The 18,123-nt window shown below is 33.7% G+C and overlaps 2 protein-coding genes across 2 annotated transcripts; both read right to left on the reverse strand.

The window, feature by feature from the left end:
- Positions 1-6,175: 6,175 nt before the first annotated feature.
- On the reverse strand, positions 6,176-9,225 carry LOC145100899 (Plasma-membrane choline transporter family protein). Its single transcript, XM_079038035.1, has 5 exons — positions 9,072-9,225; positions 8,600-8,977; positions 7,554-8,462; positions 6,564-6,797; positions 6,176-6,448 (listed from the first exon to the last, which is right to left on the reverse strand). The coding sequence occupies exons 1-5, from the start codon at positions 9,087-9,089 to the stop codon at positions 6,272-6,274; spliced, it is 1,716 nt and encodes a 571-aa protein (XP_078894161.1). The 5' UTR covers positions 9,090-9,225; the 3' UTR covers positions 6,176-6,271.
- A 6,251-nt stretch (positions 9,226-15,476) lies between these two features.
- LOC145100908 (2,3-bisphosphoglycerate-dependent phosphoglycerate mutase) lies at positions 15,477-16,563 on the reverse strand. The gene is made up of 3 exons (XM_079038047.1): positions 16,400-16,563; positions 16,261-16,313; positions 15,477-15,701 (listed from the first exon to the last, which is right to left on the reverse strand). Exons 1-3 carry the CDS (start codon positions 16,488-16,490, stop codon positions 15,585-15,587), a joined length of 261 nt encoding a protein of 86 aa, XP_078894173.1. The 5' UTR covers positions 16,491-16,563; the 3' UTR covers positions 15,477-15,584.
- Positions 16,564-18,123: the final 1,560 nt, after the last annotated feature.

An 18,123-nucleotide genomic window follows, 5' to 3' on the forward strand; every position in this document is an offset into this window, starting at 1 on the left:
GCACATCATACACACACACTTTGGTTTTTCCGCATTATGATATATTCTGGGATTGTACTCTGACATTATTACTATCTTCATGTGATGGGTATTTAGACACAAGATATGTTTATTGAAATGATATGATCATATGACGTTTTATTACAAATGTTTTATAAACTACTTAATTTAAACAAAATTTTTTGACGTGAAATTTGGGCTGTTACAGACTTCATGAGTGTTAAACATAGTTTCATAACATATTTACACAACATATGATGAATATACACACAAGCATGCATAAATACTTAAATTTAACACAAAACCAACTTGTATTCTCCCCCAAAAGTCAATAAATCACGAAAAAGAGGGGTATGAAGCTTACCTTGAGTTTGATCGGTTTTGAGGTGAAAAGAAAAGGAATTTTTCAGCCTTAGCTAGCTTATTTGGAGTGATTTTCGAAATTAAGCTAGTTCTAGGAAGCCACATACGAAAATGGGGTGTAAGAAGGAAGACTTTTAATGTATTATTGGAAGGAAACAATAGAGTTTCAAAACTTACCAAGTTAGTAAAAACTTGCGAGAATCTCCTTGATACACACATACAATCCTAGAATATTTGAAGGGAGAGTGAGAGGATTTCTTTGAGTTTGAGGGGAATGTATGAGAGAGTTTTGGATAAGTTTGAAGTAAAGAATGAGGGTGATGGTGGGGGTTTCGGCCGATCTTGACGAAGGAAGAGGGAGAGATATCTTGTCTTAAAGTATGAGATTTCTAGGTGTATGGGGGTAAATGCAAGGATATCCTCCATGCGCTAAGGAGGTGGCAAGCCAAGTGAATCCTCACTTCTTTTGTGTTTTTTTATTATTATGGACCGAGAGTTTAGGAGAGGGGAGAAGGAAATAGACATTTTTGGGCTTGAATTTGGTTTTGTGACCGAGAATACCTCGGCCCAATCAAGATTTTTCGGTCCATTGGGCCCACATACGTGCTTACGGTCCAAAATGATAAAAGAAATGGGTTTTCGACCCATAGAAATAAAGGAAATGGTTTTCGGCCCAATAAGGCCCATGAAGAGTCTTATGGCCCACAATACTATTGCTTAATGAATGTGGGTCCAACTAGGGCCCAAATGTGGATTCTTGGCCCAAAAAGGACCAAGTTGAGGAGTTACTGGCCCATTAGGCCCAACAAGTGAATCCTGGTCCAATAATAAGTTTGAACTGGGAAGTTAGGGTTTCAAGCCCAATGTTGAGTGAATGTAGTGTATTGAATTAGGTTTAGGATTTCACGAGTGAGTTTTGATTTGAATTGTCGTTTTGAATGAACCACTTGCATTGTATCAACATTAGGGTTACAAGATATGGTAGAAGTTAATTACACATGGACAAAATTCCCTAGCCCTAAAATGCTTGTTGTGACTAGGGGGAGCAGCGGAACATGATACCCGCTTTCGGAACCGGAACCGCCTCAAAACCGTTGGTTCCGGTTCCTTAAGTTGTGGAACCGCCTTAGGCGGTTCCGGTTCCGATTTTTATTTTTTTGGAACCGTTACCCGCTGGGTACCCGTTGGAACCGGTTATATATATATATATATATATATATATATATATATATATATATATATATATATATATATATATATATATATATGAATTTATGGAGTTTGTTGTTCTCTCCAAATAATATACACAAAGCACGAATGGTCTTGGGGATTTATATATACAAACGGCAAACATATCTACTAATAAAACTATTAACTTGTTTATATTGAGATTAAACTCAAATCGATACCTACTGTATTTGAGTTGGCTTTAATTTTTTTTAAAAAGGTGTCAATATTTAATAAGAACTAATAAGAAAGACAATTAAGGAGGTGTTTGACTTAGCTTTTTAAGGGCCAAAAGTCCTTTTTGGAAAAGTTGCAAAAAGTCAGGTTTCCTGACTTTTCCAAAAAGTTGATTTTCCTTCTATCAAAGATCAAAAATAGGTTTTAAAATTGTTTTGCCAAACATTTTTTGGCTTCTATCTTTTTCTAAAAGATCTTTTGGATTCTCAAAAGGTAAGCCAAACACCCCCTAAATCGTATTGTAATTATCTTATGTTTCAAATAAAATAAAGAAATGGATAGCGATAGATGTGGTTTTCTTCTTTATTCATTCCACATGTTGCTCAATGCTCAGTTGCTCACAAATAAAGATAATGTGTAAGCAGTTATCCCACATCGCTTGGTTTAACAAAACATGATAAATTATATAGCCTATAAAAGGAGAATACCCCTTGTTCCATTACCTGTATAGCCAAAAGTTTCTATAAAGACTTCAAATAGGTTGGAATGTTTTTAGAACGTTAATTATGAGTTCTCTAAATACACAATTATGAAGAATTTCATAATTTTTGTCTTAAAATAGTTTGAATTCAAAACAACAAGTGGGTATCAGGAACCTTTCAGCGGTTCCGAGGGTGGTTCCAAAGTTTTAAGAACTGATGTAACCGGTTCCAGTTTCAACTTCTTAGGAACTGCCGGTTCCGGTTCCATTAAATTTGGCCGGGTACCCGCTTATGCTCACCCTTAGTTGTGACAGGTGAGTATCATAAAAATGACCAAAATTGTTAAGTATATTTATGTCTGAAAACTGCCATAGAGCATTTTTTTTATGTTTGAAAACTGCTCAATTTGTCACAAACAATTTCTAACAATCACAAACTATCATAAATTCGGGTTTTTCTAAAAAAGTCGAAACAAAATAACCAACTCAACTCTAACCAAGGGTTCTGCCCCTTGGACCCCGCTCCTAGGGGCACTGCCCCGGTGTAACCCTCGTCTTTTAAGATTGGTCAATTTAGGGTTTCAAGGAGTAAAAACTCAAAAGGTTGCTTTTTGGTGAAAATCAAGTATCACGACATGACCATTGGGTGGTCACGATGTGACAAGGGTAAATATGAATAACGTGTTTCGGGACCAATCTCACGACGTGAGACATAAGGTCTCACAACGTGACAATTGCTGCAGCCCAAGTCAATGATCTTTTTGTTGGGTTTTATATTAAAACTAGTTTTATAAACTAGAAAATTTGGTAAACAGAAGACTAATTTATAACCCACCAAAGATTATCTTGCAAGTTATAGAGGGATTTAAAACACCAACCAAAGAAATGATGAAGAAATAACAACTTTTCTAGTTCTTTGGGTCCTCTTGGGAGGCTTGGAAGTTAATGAAGAATGTATGAACCTTTGAGATACCAACAATACTCCAACTTGATGATGATGCTAGTCTTTAAACTCTTAAGATCTTAAGCTTTAAGTTCATAACCAAAGTATGAACTTAAAAAGAACAAAATGCAAGTGTTCTTTCAAGTGTAAAAGCAAAAACAAGAGATAGTGAGTATGCCAAGCATACTTACGATTTTGGCTAGTAAAAAGGTCAAAAATATGAAAAATATGCTAATCCATGAAATTGCACATTATGCTTAATATGTCGTTACTAGAGCGTGTGTGGTTAATCAGCACACTAATAGGGACTCTAAAGAGTACTAATGGGCATCTCGAGAATTATCATTATTGATGGAGCGTGTATGGTTAACTAGCACATCAATTAGAGATGATAAATGACATTGAGGTTGTCAAGCACATTTTCATGGTTATTCACATCTTATTTGTGATCATGGGTATCTCAGTCACAAATAGAAGAACATAATCTGAGATTAAGCGTGTCAATGATAGATTTGATGAATCTTAAAGATATAGGAGTTTCATTTTGATTGAAATTTATAAATTGCTTTTACCTACCTTTATAAATTTACAATTAGATTATAACATCCCTCTTATAGATTGTGAATTGCATAATTGGGTCCTAGCCTCAAATATTTATTATGGCTTAAATACTAGGGATTATTTTATCATCTAACTAAAACTACATTTTTATCTACAGATGTATATTCCTAGTGATGTTTATTCTCCTTCGTTGTCTACCCACCACTCAGGTTTCTCCCTACTCTCAATCGTGTCCAAGGTGACATTTGATAGCGCCAACTATAATGATTGGATGCGTAATATTAAGATGACTCTTCGATTTGAGGGAAAAGAGTATGTCTTTGAAAAAAAAACATGATGAAATCGATGAAGCCACTGCTACTCCATAGCAACTAGCCTCCTATAAGAAACACTCTGACGATGCAACAAAAGTTGCTTGTATCATGGTCGTTACTATGGCCCCTGAAATGCAGAGGTTTTATAAGGACTATTGGCCATCTGAGATGAATAATGACCTTGTGGAAAAGTATCATAAGAGAGCTCGTCAAGAGAAATATGAAGTGGTCAAATCTCTCATGGATTGCATGATGAAAGAGGGAGAGTCTGTGTGCAATTACGTGTAGAGAACGCAAAGATATGTGGAACGCCTTGTGAGGCTCAATGTGCATTTTGATGAGGAGTTGGCCAATGACATGGTCTTGAACTCCTTACCAAGTTGTTATGATCAGTTCTATTTGGCTTATCATTTGAACAACACAAAAACCACATTGCCCCAACTTCATAACTTGCTACAAACTGTTGAGTCGGGAATGAAAGGAAAGAATCCAGCCCCTTCCACTAATGTTCCCGTTCTTGCTATTGGGCAAAGTAGAGGGAAGAAAAAGAAGTCTGCTCCAAAAGCTACCTGGAAAGGAAAGGCCCAAGTTGGGTCATCTAGCAATGGCCCAGAAGCGAGGCCCAGTTCAAACATTCCAGCTGTTAGTGACCCCAAAGAGGTCACTTGTTACTATTGCAATTAATTTTGTATAGCCTAATTATACTCGAAATGTCTTAGAGACTTATTGAATCGATTTGTTTCATGATATCGATTATGATTATCCATCATATTACTTTTAAACAATATTTTTTTTTTGTTTGAGGTTTTTTATAGTTTTCAAACTTCGCTTTTATTTAAAAATGCTTTTAATCATTAGAAGATTTTAAATCCTATTCATTTGCCATATTTTCATAGCAAATTCTATAGTCATAATTTCATAGCATTTTCCGTAGCAATTTTTGATGGCATTTTTCCATACCAAAATTCGTTACTATATTTTTGTAGTCATTTTTCCATCGCAACTTTCATAGATATAATTATGTAGCAAATTTAATAACTATTTTACCGTAAAAAAATTTGTAACTATTTGCTCCATAGAAAATTCGTAGCTATCTCTTTTATAGGAAAGATTTAACAAAATCGAATTTATTCTTAACAAACTAAAAATATATAAAGAATATAGTAAAAATAAATTTAAAAGTTACATCAAATTTTACAAATATATTGCATAGTTACTTAATCATCAAAACTGAGTTTGATGATCAATCGTGTATAATTTTTTTTTATATATATATATATAAATGTGAACAAAACAAATAGGCAATTATCTTACTAAATCATTTCGTTTTAATTTGTCATGTCGTCAATTAACAACTTTATTGGTTATAAATAAATTGTCTAAATATAATAAAATGAATAGATAATTACTCTTTTTTTCAATTTTTAAAAATTAGACCGAACTTACAATTCTACCAAACAACGTGAACCGTTTGACTTGCTCTTTCTTGTATGATATTAAATCATCATTTTCATATTAATTTACATTTATCACATATCTTTTACCAAATATTATTTTATCACGTATCTTTTACCAAATATTATTTTTTATTTTAGGTTTTCATATAATCTCTCAAACAGATCTTTAATTTAAATAAATAGAATGCATTTTCTAATAAAAATTAATATTTTCATATCATGCATGGTTGACTCACCAATCCAACAAAAATAAAGCCCCAAGTGGATTAAACCCACTTCATTTGAGCATTTTTTATAAATATTTCCATACAAATAATTTTTTTATTACATATTGTAATATTTTATAGTACCAACCATAACGCATTACACGTATACGACGTGTCAAAAACATGTTGTAACTGTTGCGTCCCTATTTTCTATTACTTGTAACAGTTTAATTCCATTTCGTTATAAATAAAATATTAATTTCTAACATATTTTAAGATAACCCCCTTAATCTTCCTTAACATACAACTAACTCCCTAAAGTTCTCCCATATGTACAAACAACCCCTTGTATTTCCGAGAATCTACAAAAAAAAAAAAAATTAGTCAACTAAAAAAGTACACTCATTCCTATTGTCGGCCTCATTGGTCCTCCACTCAAAACAATCTAGAAAAAATTTCAACCTTTATTGATTGTGTTTTTCTTAAAGAAAAATTAAATACATCATGTACAATTATTTGACTAAATAGATCAAAAGCATATTTTATCTTCTAAACCGTGCGGGAACTCGAGGCGTTAGGACCACCACGTCTCGGTTAGCCCTAATTAAGGCTAGACGATCAGGTATCGTTTTGTCAAACAGTCTGTTATCAGGATTCTCAGCGTAACATACATAGTAACAACTCACACACGCGTGAGGCAATGCCATTGCGATCCTCGTCTGCAAAGTCAATAATTCAAAAAGTTAGATGTAAGAAATAATAATATATTTTTATCGATTTGTTTATCACAATATTATATATTTTAATTTCTTCTTATTACAACATTATACTGACCATCAAATAACCGACGATGAAGGCAAGGAGGGAGATGGTGGCGGTGAAGGGCGCGTGCACGGAGGCGGTCCAAGCCGCCACCACGATGACACAGATTGAACCGCTACAAACTCCGGTGAGGAAGCAAATCGCGGTGGTGATGTCGGAATCAACAATTGTTTCCATTTCACGTTTCTCGAAAAGTTCCCAAGTGTCTTGGGATGCTTTCACAAACCCTTTTCCATATGCCGCTATCTATAATGAAATTATAATAATTGTAAATTTGTATAAGGTTATATGCATAGGGGATAAGAGGAAAGAGTTTTTTTAGGAGAATTATTGAATTTTTTTAATTTAGTTGGTGTGAAAGTGACAAGTCACCTGTGGGCATAGCATAAGAATTATGTAGTAAAAGGACACCTCAACAACAAGTGGTGACATATTCTTGAGTCATGACTCCATTCATTCATTTTTGTGAATAATTCTTTCTGAACAAAAATGTCATCAATATTTTATGATGCATGATTTAAAATAAAGATGTTGATGGAGTTTGCAGTGTTTCTAGAAAAGAAAAAGTACAACTTTTAAGGCGTTGAATACAAGTAATGAAGGATGACTAAAGTCATTTATTTACAAAGAAAATGGTCTTAAAATAGTAATAATAATCCTAAATGCAAAAATAATAAAAAAATAGTAAGTACCATAGTTTTATTTTCTTGTGTATTATAACATATTATTATACAATCAAAAAAATTTATAAAAAATCTAGAATTATAGTCTCACTTTGTTGTTTTGGTAGGATATTGTATTAGAAAAAAAAAAACTATACAATTATAGAATACAAATTGCTTTCTATTTCAATTTGGGTAGATTTGTTTTATACAAATACTATGTTATAATATAAAGAAAAGCTTTAACAACCATAATCACTTCAAGAAAACCCATAAAGATTTCACAATCAAATTAAAGAATAAAATAAAAGATTGAAAATTAAAAAAAAAACTTATTTACCTGAACATAAGCCCAACCATTGCCATATCTGAAAATTGCTTCCATAACTCTGAGACAACAATGTGCACAAGAGAACATGAACTCATCTTCTCCCTCAAGCAAATTCAAACCTCGAGCAACAATCCTCAGAGCTTCAATGGTGGGAACAAATAAAGACCCTAAACACGCACTTCCAAGATTCTTGGACATCGCTCTTTGAAAACAAAACTGTGTATTCGATTGCATTCCCCTTAAATAATACAAAGCAATCACTCTACTAATTGTCAAATTCGCAACATTCCTCATCACTTCCGCAGTCCAAAGCAAACTCAACACCAACAAAATAATCACCAATGGCGGAAAGTAAAAATTCAACGCCCCAATCACCGCTAAAATCCAAATCGACATCCAGATAAACCCAATCCCAAGCATCCAATAAGTGGGTCGATTTAAATCTGGAAATTTCGAAACGGGTTCCAATGATTTAAGAAAAACTTTACTACAAAACTTTGTTCTTTGAGTTACCCAACACGAGTACAACCCGTTTCCGATTGCGAAAAAGATGAACACGACACCGACGCCGTCGGTGCTCGGCCGTTGGAAGCAGATGAGGAGGATTCCGGCGGATAATGTCATGAGGAAAGAACTCCAGAGGATGAAATGCACCATGAAATTAGGCCAAACTCTTACTGCTTTCTGCCATGCGAATGCTAATGTGATGCTTAAAAGAGAAGCTGCTTCTACTTGTGGAAGAAAGTAATGAATTACTCTTCGTTCTTTTCTTCCTGCGCTTCCTCCTTGTAATAAACCTTGAATCCCTTTGTAAACCAAGAAGAATACGAGACAAATTGCAACCAAGAAATGTAATGCGAACAAGAACAGAGATATTTTGTTGGTGTATTTTCTCGAATTCAGAGTAGTCAAAGATGGCTGATAGTCAACAATCAACGAAGAATAATTGAAGTTAGAGAACAACCCATTAATTTAATTCAACTAATAAAGAAAACCCAGAACCTGAAACTGAAAATTAATTGAAGAATGAAGAAAAAGATCGAATTTTGACTTACTTGAGGAGTAGGTGTGCTGTGTTGCGGAGTTGCGATGGGGACGGGGATGGAACGAGGGTTAGCGGTGGGCGGTGGAGGAGAGGGATGGTGGTGGGGTTGGGTAGGTGGTGGTTGTGGCTGTGGCTGTGGAGGTGGTGGTGGATGGTGGTGAGCGGCGGTGGGGCCGCGGGTAGGTGGTACTCTGGTGGCATTATCGATAACAAGTCTTAATGGATTTGTTGCACTTAATCTTTGCATTCTTGACATGTGCACATCTCTTGGTGGATGTTGGTGTTCTTCAAAACCCACTTCACCTTTCTCCAAATCTTTGTCGGTTTTTCTGATTTCAACTTTTTCCGTTTGTTGATCGGCAGCATCTTTGTTTTCTCTCTCTAAAACCTGCAAAATATTGAGCACACACAGGGGAGATGATGTGAGAGAATGATTCAGAAGCAGAAAATGAAATCGAGGAAGTGGGTGAGATGTAATTTACAGGTTCTACAGCACCCATCTGCACCGCCGGCGGTTGGTGGTGGCGGTGGTGGTGGCGGAGGAGGTGGAGATATAGAGTTTGTTTGTATGTGTTTGTGGTTATGTAGTGGGCTAGTGGCTGCTATGATATTGGTTTGGCACTGTTACTTTCACAGAAGCTTTACATCACATCTAAAAGAGAAAGAAGGAAATATTACAAATTTGTCCCTATACTATATAGTAATTTATAATTTGAGTCTAACTATTATTTTCTTTTATATCATACCCAAAATCCGAAAGTTTTTAACAAAATGGTTATGGTTCTGTTTCCATAAACTTTAACAAGAAAATCATTAGAAAGTTAATGTAAGTCTAGCTCGAGTATTTTTTTTCTCTTGTAATCATCTTTTTTATATGATAAGAAACAATCAAAATAAATGATAAGGATGAACTTGAAGCGATTTTTTTGGACAATTTACCCCTTGTATTTGGCAAGGTTGTAAAAACGTTCGACGTTAGCTAGTCGGTGGGCTGGGGTTAAGCGATTAATCGGCTAGGAGGAGATTAATCGGGGACCATTAATTGTTAATTTGCTTAATTTTCAAAAATTAAATATGACTAATATCATATCACAGTTCATAAATACCACTAATTTCATAACAAAATAGGTTAATATGATTAATACAACACCAGTCATAACTCAAATAGTTTTCATTGAGATAAAATTTCTTCAAAATTTTAAAATTGTATCGTTGTATACTGTTTCACTCATTATGTATGTAGGGATTAATCGGTAGGCGCCCTCTGATCGGTCGAGTAGCGCCTAGGGATTAATCGGGACCTAGTCGGGATTTTTACAACAGTGGTATTTGGTAATGTATTGTAGATATGAGTTGTTTAATAGAATTATGTTAATATTAACTGAAGAATTACCTTTTTGTTAAGAAATTATGAGTTAAGGACATACAGTAAAAGAAAAGTAATTGTAGAGGTGTAAATGTAGGTATTTAAATAATGAAAGGACTAATTCTGTAAATTACTCTAATCCTCTAATAATTCGAGATATAAGCGAAAGTCGTTACGTTTTGGAAAATCTCTTCTCATGTGAAATTATTAGGAGTTGATTGAAAAGGAACAATCTGTTATATTTATGTTTAATCCATAAGTATTTTATTTTTTATGTTTTCGGTTGCATGGTCCAGGTTTGGGTCTCGAGTTGAACATCAAGAAAACGGAGATTTTTTGGCCCTCATGTGATGGTAGGAAGCTTAAGGCTGATTTATTCCCTACGAAGATAGGGAGACCTTCTTTGGGGGTGAAACTCCTTGGGGGGGCTGTTAGCAGAGACGCGGAGTTTATTAGCGGGCTGGCCATGAAAAAAGCGGTCAATGTTGTTGATTTGATGGGCCTTCTTCCACAACTATGTGACCCACAGAGTGAGCTCCTTTTGCTTCGATCATGTATGGGCATTGCAAAACTTTTCTTTGGTTTAAGAACATGTCAGCCGGTACACATAGAAGAGGCAGCGTTATTCTTTGACAAGGGATTGCGCAGGTCTATCGAGGATATGGTAGTATGTGGAGGCCCCTTCTTTGGAGACATTCAGTGGCGCTTGGCTTCCTTACCTATTCGTTTTGGTGGTTCGGGTTTGTACTCGGCCTACGAGGTTTCCTCCTACACATTTGTAGCCTCGAGGGCCCAATCTTGGGCATTACAAGACCACATCTTACGTGACAGTGGCATATGTGGTATGGACTCGGATTATCTATGTGCTATGACTCGTCTCCGTGATACAATTCCGGGATTTGACTGTAGCGGTTTCACTAATAAGGACACCGCCCCCCCCTAAATCCCAAAAAGTTTTGGCGTGTGCCCTTTTTAGCAAAATCGTCCAAGATATGGAAGTCAACTTCGAGATGACTGTCAGACAGAAAGCAGTCTTTGAGTGTCTGCGGGCGCCTCATGCTCAAGATTTTCTGCTAACTATCCCTATTGATGGTCTTGGCCAGCATATGTCTCATGTGGAGTACCGAACTATCCTTCGTTACCGCCTCATGATTCTCATATTCCCAATTGACGAGATATGCCCAGTTTGTCGCAAGGCATGTTTGGATACCTTTGGGGAACACACGGTTCATTGTAGAGAGCTCTCTGGTTTCAAGTATAGACATGATGTGGTTCGGGATGTTCTCTTTGATGCTTGTTGGCGTGCTGGTATATCTGTGAAGAAAGAAGCGCCAGTGAACTTTTTGACGGACCCGCAGGATGGCAAGTCCACACTTAGACCGGCTGACATTTTGGTCTTTGGATGGATAGGAGGGAAGCATGTGTGCGTGGATCTTACTGGAGTATCTCCTCTCATTGGTTTGGGGAGCGGAGGTTTCGCAGCTGGGCATGCCGCTTTGAAAGTCGTTGCGTGCAAAGTGGTAAAGCACGACAATGCATGTAAAGAAAATCAACATGTGTTTGTTCCTTTTGCATTCGATACATTTGGTTTTCTCGCACCAGAGGCGGTGGAGCTCCTTAACAGAGTCCAACGGGTCATGCATTCTAATGTCATATCTCCTAGATCCACAAATGTTATTTTCAAAAGAATAGGTTTTGTCATCCAAAAATGGCTAGCGGCGCAGGTTGATGCCCGTTTACCTTCAATCGATATGTATTGAATTCAAGTGAAAAAGACCATAATTTTTTTAAAAAAAAAAATCATAAGTATTTTAAATAAATAAATTCTCTAATAGTTTGTTAGCGGTCATATGAGTTATTTGCATCTTCACTTTTATTTCAAAACCAAAAGTATTACAGATGTGCTGTTTTTGGCTTTTTGCACCGCAAAATATCCTTTTCAGTATTACATGTCATCTTATCCGTTAAAGTTTTGCTTTTCAAGAAAACTCCTATATTAGGTAGACAAATAAAGATGTGATGTCATTCTTAGAAAAACTTCTTTTTGAATTACCAAAATGCAAGTCAATAATCATAAAAAAAAATATTGATAAAATTCAAAGCAAAAACAAATCTTAGGTGTTATTTTTTAAGATGCAATAAAAAGTTGGACCAAAATAGTTACGATTTTTGGAGATAGTATCATAAAATATTTCATATGTGAAAATCGTTTTTTTAATAAAATACTAGCATTTTTATTTTTATTTTTTTTGGCAAAAAACAATGTCTCATATACAAGTCCTTATATGGGTTGCGAAAACTTCATGATAGGATGCGAAAATCCATAAAGGGTCGAGTTTAATCATTTTTACTTTTGGTATTCGCACATCATAACTAATTCTCTCCAAAACTTTCATTTGGGCTATGAAAAAATCTCCAAAGAAAATGACACAAAACGATTAAACACAAAGCTTAGTGATCTAGTCACGACCACTTTCATGACAAACGATCATGACCACTTTTGCTCACTACCACTTTCGTGAATCTTAACCCCCCCCCCCCCCCCTTTCCTTCAGCATGTAGGCCCACGGCATAACACCAATCTCGATATCATCCCATACAAAACATATAAACAAACAAGCAAGACTCCACTAGTTTGCTTAAGCCTACAATTATATCATAGCATTACACATGCAACTTATACACAACGAATCCAATGACATAAATAATACATCAATTCTTTCAAGGAATTGATGTTTGAATGTGATAGTGAAGTTAGGGTAATTATGATTTAAATGAGAACTGTAATCTAAATAACTTTAATAAACAATGTAGAATGTAGATTTGGCAATATGTGTTCTCGTGTTGTGCATACTAGTCGTACACAAATTTACATGATACGAATTTGTAAACAAAATCACAAAATGAAATGTAAAATATGAATTCGTATCAAACACAAACATGATATGTAATTAGTTTGTGTGAATGCTAACAGTGGATAACCAAACACAATAATGCCAACAGTGGATAACAGTGGTTATACATCTCTTAAAGATAATGGGATAATTATTTTTATGCAAAACTCATACATAACCATTGGGGTCTTTCAAAAAGCAGAATTCTAACATAAATACTAGGAACTTTTCAATAGAAAACACAATAAATAATATTGATATAACACAATTAGAAAACAAGAAAACAGTGACATTAATATATACAGACTCATATAGTGAAAAATAAAACTCTATTCATATAGTGAAAAGGGAAAAAGGGGCTTATTAATCATACTAAAGTGTTTGATGCCATGTAATCTAAAGAATCTATTGTGGATGCATGGAAGAAATTCTGAAATGAAGCTAGAAGAGATCCAATTGTGTATCTATTTTGGAAAATGTATGATTATGTGTTTATGCAATGAAGTACATAAATACGATTGAGCGGTCCAATTGTTGCGTCTATGCGATGAGAATACAGAAGCACCGATTGATGAATAATAGAAGAAGTAAGAATCGACTATTGTGTTTACGTCGTGAAACAGTGAAAGAGAAGAAACTATGGGGATGTTTGAGATTGTTTTTTGAGCTCTAAAAATGCTTTTAGAGATAAGTGTGATTGAATTATAGTGATTGTAAAATAAGTTTTTTAAAAAGTATTTGGATTAGTTTTCATGGTGAAAATGTCAATTAGTTAAAAAGTTGTCGACTTAAAATCTTCTTTTTGAAGCTATTTTGGTTAAAAAGTCAAAAACAATTTCAAAAAACCAGGTTTTACATATTTTTAAAAATCTGTTTTTTGAAGCTAATAATGGAAAAGTTATTTTAAAAAATGTTATTGAGTTTGTTAAACACTTTTTTTATTGGCTTTTCAAAAAGTCAATAAGTTGTTCTGAAAAGCAACCTCTAACCATTTAAGTTTTATTAGTGTGATTGGGTGAATGATCAATACGATAAAAATATGTGGAGACTTGGGTATATTGGTTTATGAGCAATTTGGTTAAAAGGTTAAATTGATAAATAGGAAACTTGAAATTTTCATTTTATATGTGTTTATATGGATTGTGTGTCACATGTATTTTTTTCTTCATGTTTACATGGATAAATTCTTGTCAAACACGTGTAAAAAACGAAACACAAATCTGAAATTCATGTCAACACGAAACACAAATTTTCCAAACTAATACACGAAAAGCATGTGTCGTGTATTGAAATTCCAATTCTAGTAGAATGTATGAATCTCAAGAAAGAATGGGATGATATTACTTATGAGTGTCGTAAAGACAAGAACAATAATTGGTTAACCCATAATAGTTAGTTATTATTCACAATTGTGGGACAAGAATTTGAATACTTAACAAGTTGTATGGAATCATTGTACATGTTTGTGAGTGAATACCATTCAAAGGAAATATCAAGGGAGAAGTTAGTATTAGGCTAACTTCCTACGATGTAACTTCAATATTATGAGATTGAAGTCTTGGCACCTATTTTCTAATTGTATAAATGGTTGATAAAGACTAGAAGAGAAACCAAATTTGATCTTATTTATTGAGAAGTTTGTTTCATGCTTACACTCTTAGTTTCTAGTACTACAATGGAGAGGTTATTTCAGCCGTGAACATCATTAAAACAAGGTTACCAAATAAAATGGAAGATGATTTTCTGAATGACTTATTCGTTTAGTCCTTCGAAAGAGAACTTGCCGAAAAATCAATTTAGAGACATAGGCAAGTTTTCAAAGATGTAAAAATCGACAAGTTCCATAAACGATGTAATCACATTTTATATTAATTTTCTTGTTTAGATTTTTGATATGTAATACTTCGAACTAAATTGAACTTGTTTATACGATTTTGTTTTGAAGTTTGTTTATGGCCCCTAGTTCTTGTGCTCATGTTTCACCGGCTATATATTAGAACTACATACAATATGTATTTATTGATAAAGACAACAAAGAAATCCAATTATTAACGTGTACATAATGAAGTGAAGATCTCAGTGTTTAAGAATGAGCTTAATTTGTCTAATTTAGAGAGAATGAAAACGATGGAAGAATAAAGAATTGAATGACATAGACAAAGAATTGTCTGGTTTTAATTTGGCTTAATGGTCAAATCAATTAATAGCAATTATTTGTAAATGTTCAATCTCTGATTTTCACCATAAATGTTATTAAGCTAGTAATAGGTTTGTAAATGTTCTATCTCTGATTTGCACCATAAATGTTATTAAGCTAGTACTAGGTTTGTAAATGTTCAATCTCTTATTTGCATCATTATTGCAATAGGTTTCTTTAACAAATTAATGGATGTTTATAGTTTAATGTTGTTAATGTTTGAGAAGACACTTACCCAACTTGTCCTTTTAAACATCAATTTCACATCAAATCTTTACATGTAAATGTTGTTTTCTCTTCCTAATATAAACAAGTCCAAGGCTTCCTCACGTGATATTATTTGTTTTTGGCTCACTATTTGCAACTTGTATATGCAATGAAGTCGGATGTTTTAACCATTTATGTAACTATGTGAGGTGGGTGAAATAAGTGATTTAAACTAGTAAATTTTATAAAACAAAAAACAAAAAAAAACAATTGTTACAATTTTAATAAGATCACTTAATACATTAATCATAATCCAAAATTTTGTTACACACTACTTCTTTTTTGCACCCTCGGTGTCATGTTTGACTATACTCAATTGACCACCTTCTTTGTTAGCAGCAGTGGCTGCTTTCACCTCATTGCAGTAGTTGATGAACTTGCTCAAATCCTGTTCACAAAACAAAATAACACTTTAATAAGGGTATTTATGTCATTGCCAATTTTTATGATGAGAATGATAAGGGTATTTATGTCTTTTGCACAACAAGATCTTGAATGAACAAAAGTAAGAATGCAAGAATGCTTAAATTAACAATCTTGTTTGTTAACTTTTATCAATCATCATGCATTCTTCCAACTACAAATGAATTTTCTTTCTTTCTTTTTGAATTCTTAAACATATAATGTTCTTAACATGCATTTAAGCTATCAACTATCAAGTAAGCTGGTATTTGTTTAATCATTGACATAAAAAGAGGTCCAGAATCGATGTGTTTCGGTATTTTCTGTAAAGTTAGCATTGAAAAAAGGGGAATTCGATTGGTTTAAACACATAATTAACAAAATGCATTTTGTAGTTACGACTTATACTTTCCTTGATCAATTTTGAATTGCAAAATCAGATGACCCGATATCCAAAATAGGAAATCAACCAATTTGGGGACGAAGTAGTAATCGCTACATACAAACGACATGTAATCTAATGAAGAGAAGGATAAGAAACTTACACGATCAGAGTCCATCTCCTTTGTGACAGTAGCAGGCTTCACAACTCGCTTTCCTGCAAATTCGGAAAGTCAAATTAAACGAAAACAATTTTGAGTTGTAAATGTAGGGGAAACACAAAGAGAATATTTGGATCTAGACCTTTGCGAGTTTTGGGAGCTTTTCCATGGCGACTCGGAGGAATCGTTTTTCTCTTCTGCTGGCCTTTGAAGAGGGTTGCTTTCTGCGTCATTTTTCAGTGATGCGAGACGAAGGGTTTTGGTGCGTTTTAGGGTTCTGAAGCTCTTGAAGGAGGTTAGCGGCGTTGGGTTAAATGGCGTTCCCCTTTTCGTAGTTTTCTAGTATTCTAACTTTTGCCACGATTCTTTCAATTACTTACATACTTACCCCCTTTAACTTTAAGCTACTAAAAAATTACATCAAAAAAATAGATTTTGAATTTGTTTTGTTTAAAACTTCAAATGAAATATTTTGTTATTTTTTTACATCTACCGATATCGTCGTATGAATTTCAATGTGGCTTTAACAATACTCAAAATCAAAATAGTGAAATACTAAAACTAAAATCAAATACATACTAAAATTAATACAAAAATTATAGTTAATCAAGTCACGTGTTACTTTTATATCTTAGAGATAAATGAGGGTATCTATTCCGACCAATTTTCCTTGTTTTTTAAAGAATGGTCTTTGGAATGAGGGGGAGTAAGGATAACTAAAGAAAATCATGAATGAGAAAGTAGAAAGACAAACAATAAAAATGAATCTTGAAGAACGAGAGAGACATGAAATCTTAAGGGAGTAGAACATCTCCTAGAAGCAATCATAAACCCATAAATAAAGAACATGAGAACAAACTTCATATTATTTCAAAGTTTCTATTTCTTTGATCTTGTAAGATAAAAATTTTAGCCGGAGTACACAAGTTAAATGAAAAATATGAAATAAGTCGCATTTGAGAAGATATATAAATCATGAAGGTCTCTTCAAATAACGAATATGATGATGATGTAAGGTTTCATAGGATTTGTGGTCTAAGATGTAAAAAAGGTGTTGGATGGATTTTCTTCTTATGACTATTTCTTTGAACATGTTAATGAACTCAATGCATTTTCCAAATATCGCATATTTATGGTCTTTCGTATTTTGTTTCTCGTATAATTTCTCAAAACTTATTGTATTTCTCATTTTTTTGTATCTATTATGCTTTCTCACGGCCCGAATTGTCTGATAATACTTTTTTAGATTGCTTAAAAACATTTCATCCCATTTTAGTGATGATTACGTACAAAAAAAAATTCCAATAATTTTCTCTATCTAATAGTTGTTGAAATAAGGATATATAAAATTAAATATTTTAATCATAATCATAAAAATATTTTTCAACATTAACTTCCACTATGTGATTACTAAATCATCGAATTTTTTATTTTTTAGCATATTCTTCCTCTTTTGAAGCAGGCAATTTGTTGATGTTTTCGATTTTTTAGGAAAGGCATGATAAAAAGACTTGATAAGAACTTATCAATTAATAAAATAGTATGAAAACATTCTAAAGTTGAATAACATTGTGAGACTAAATGGAGACTTATATCTTTCTATAAATCACAAAAATCACTTTGAAAGAGCATGACTACATTTACTATCCAAAGATTCTAAGAATATGTGCTTCTGAATTAAAGTCATAATGTTGGCTTTATAGGGTAAACAAATATATATCTCTAATTATTCCGTAAACTACTTGAAACAAAATTAGCAAGACGAAAAACGTTAATTGGATCATACTCACATAGTTATTCATAGATAAATCTCACATCCATACAACGTTGTATGTTGGTGTAATAACACAAAATGAGTGATTTACC

This window comes from Lactuca serriola, chromosome 1, assembly GCF_051521515.1.
Source record: "Lactuca serriola cultivar US96UC23 chromosome 1, Lser_US96UC23_V15, whole genome shotgun sequence".
Lineage (NCBI taxonomy): Eukaryota > Viridiplantae > Streptophyta > Magnoliopsida > Asterales > Asteraceae > Lactuca > Lactuca serriola.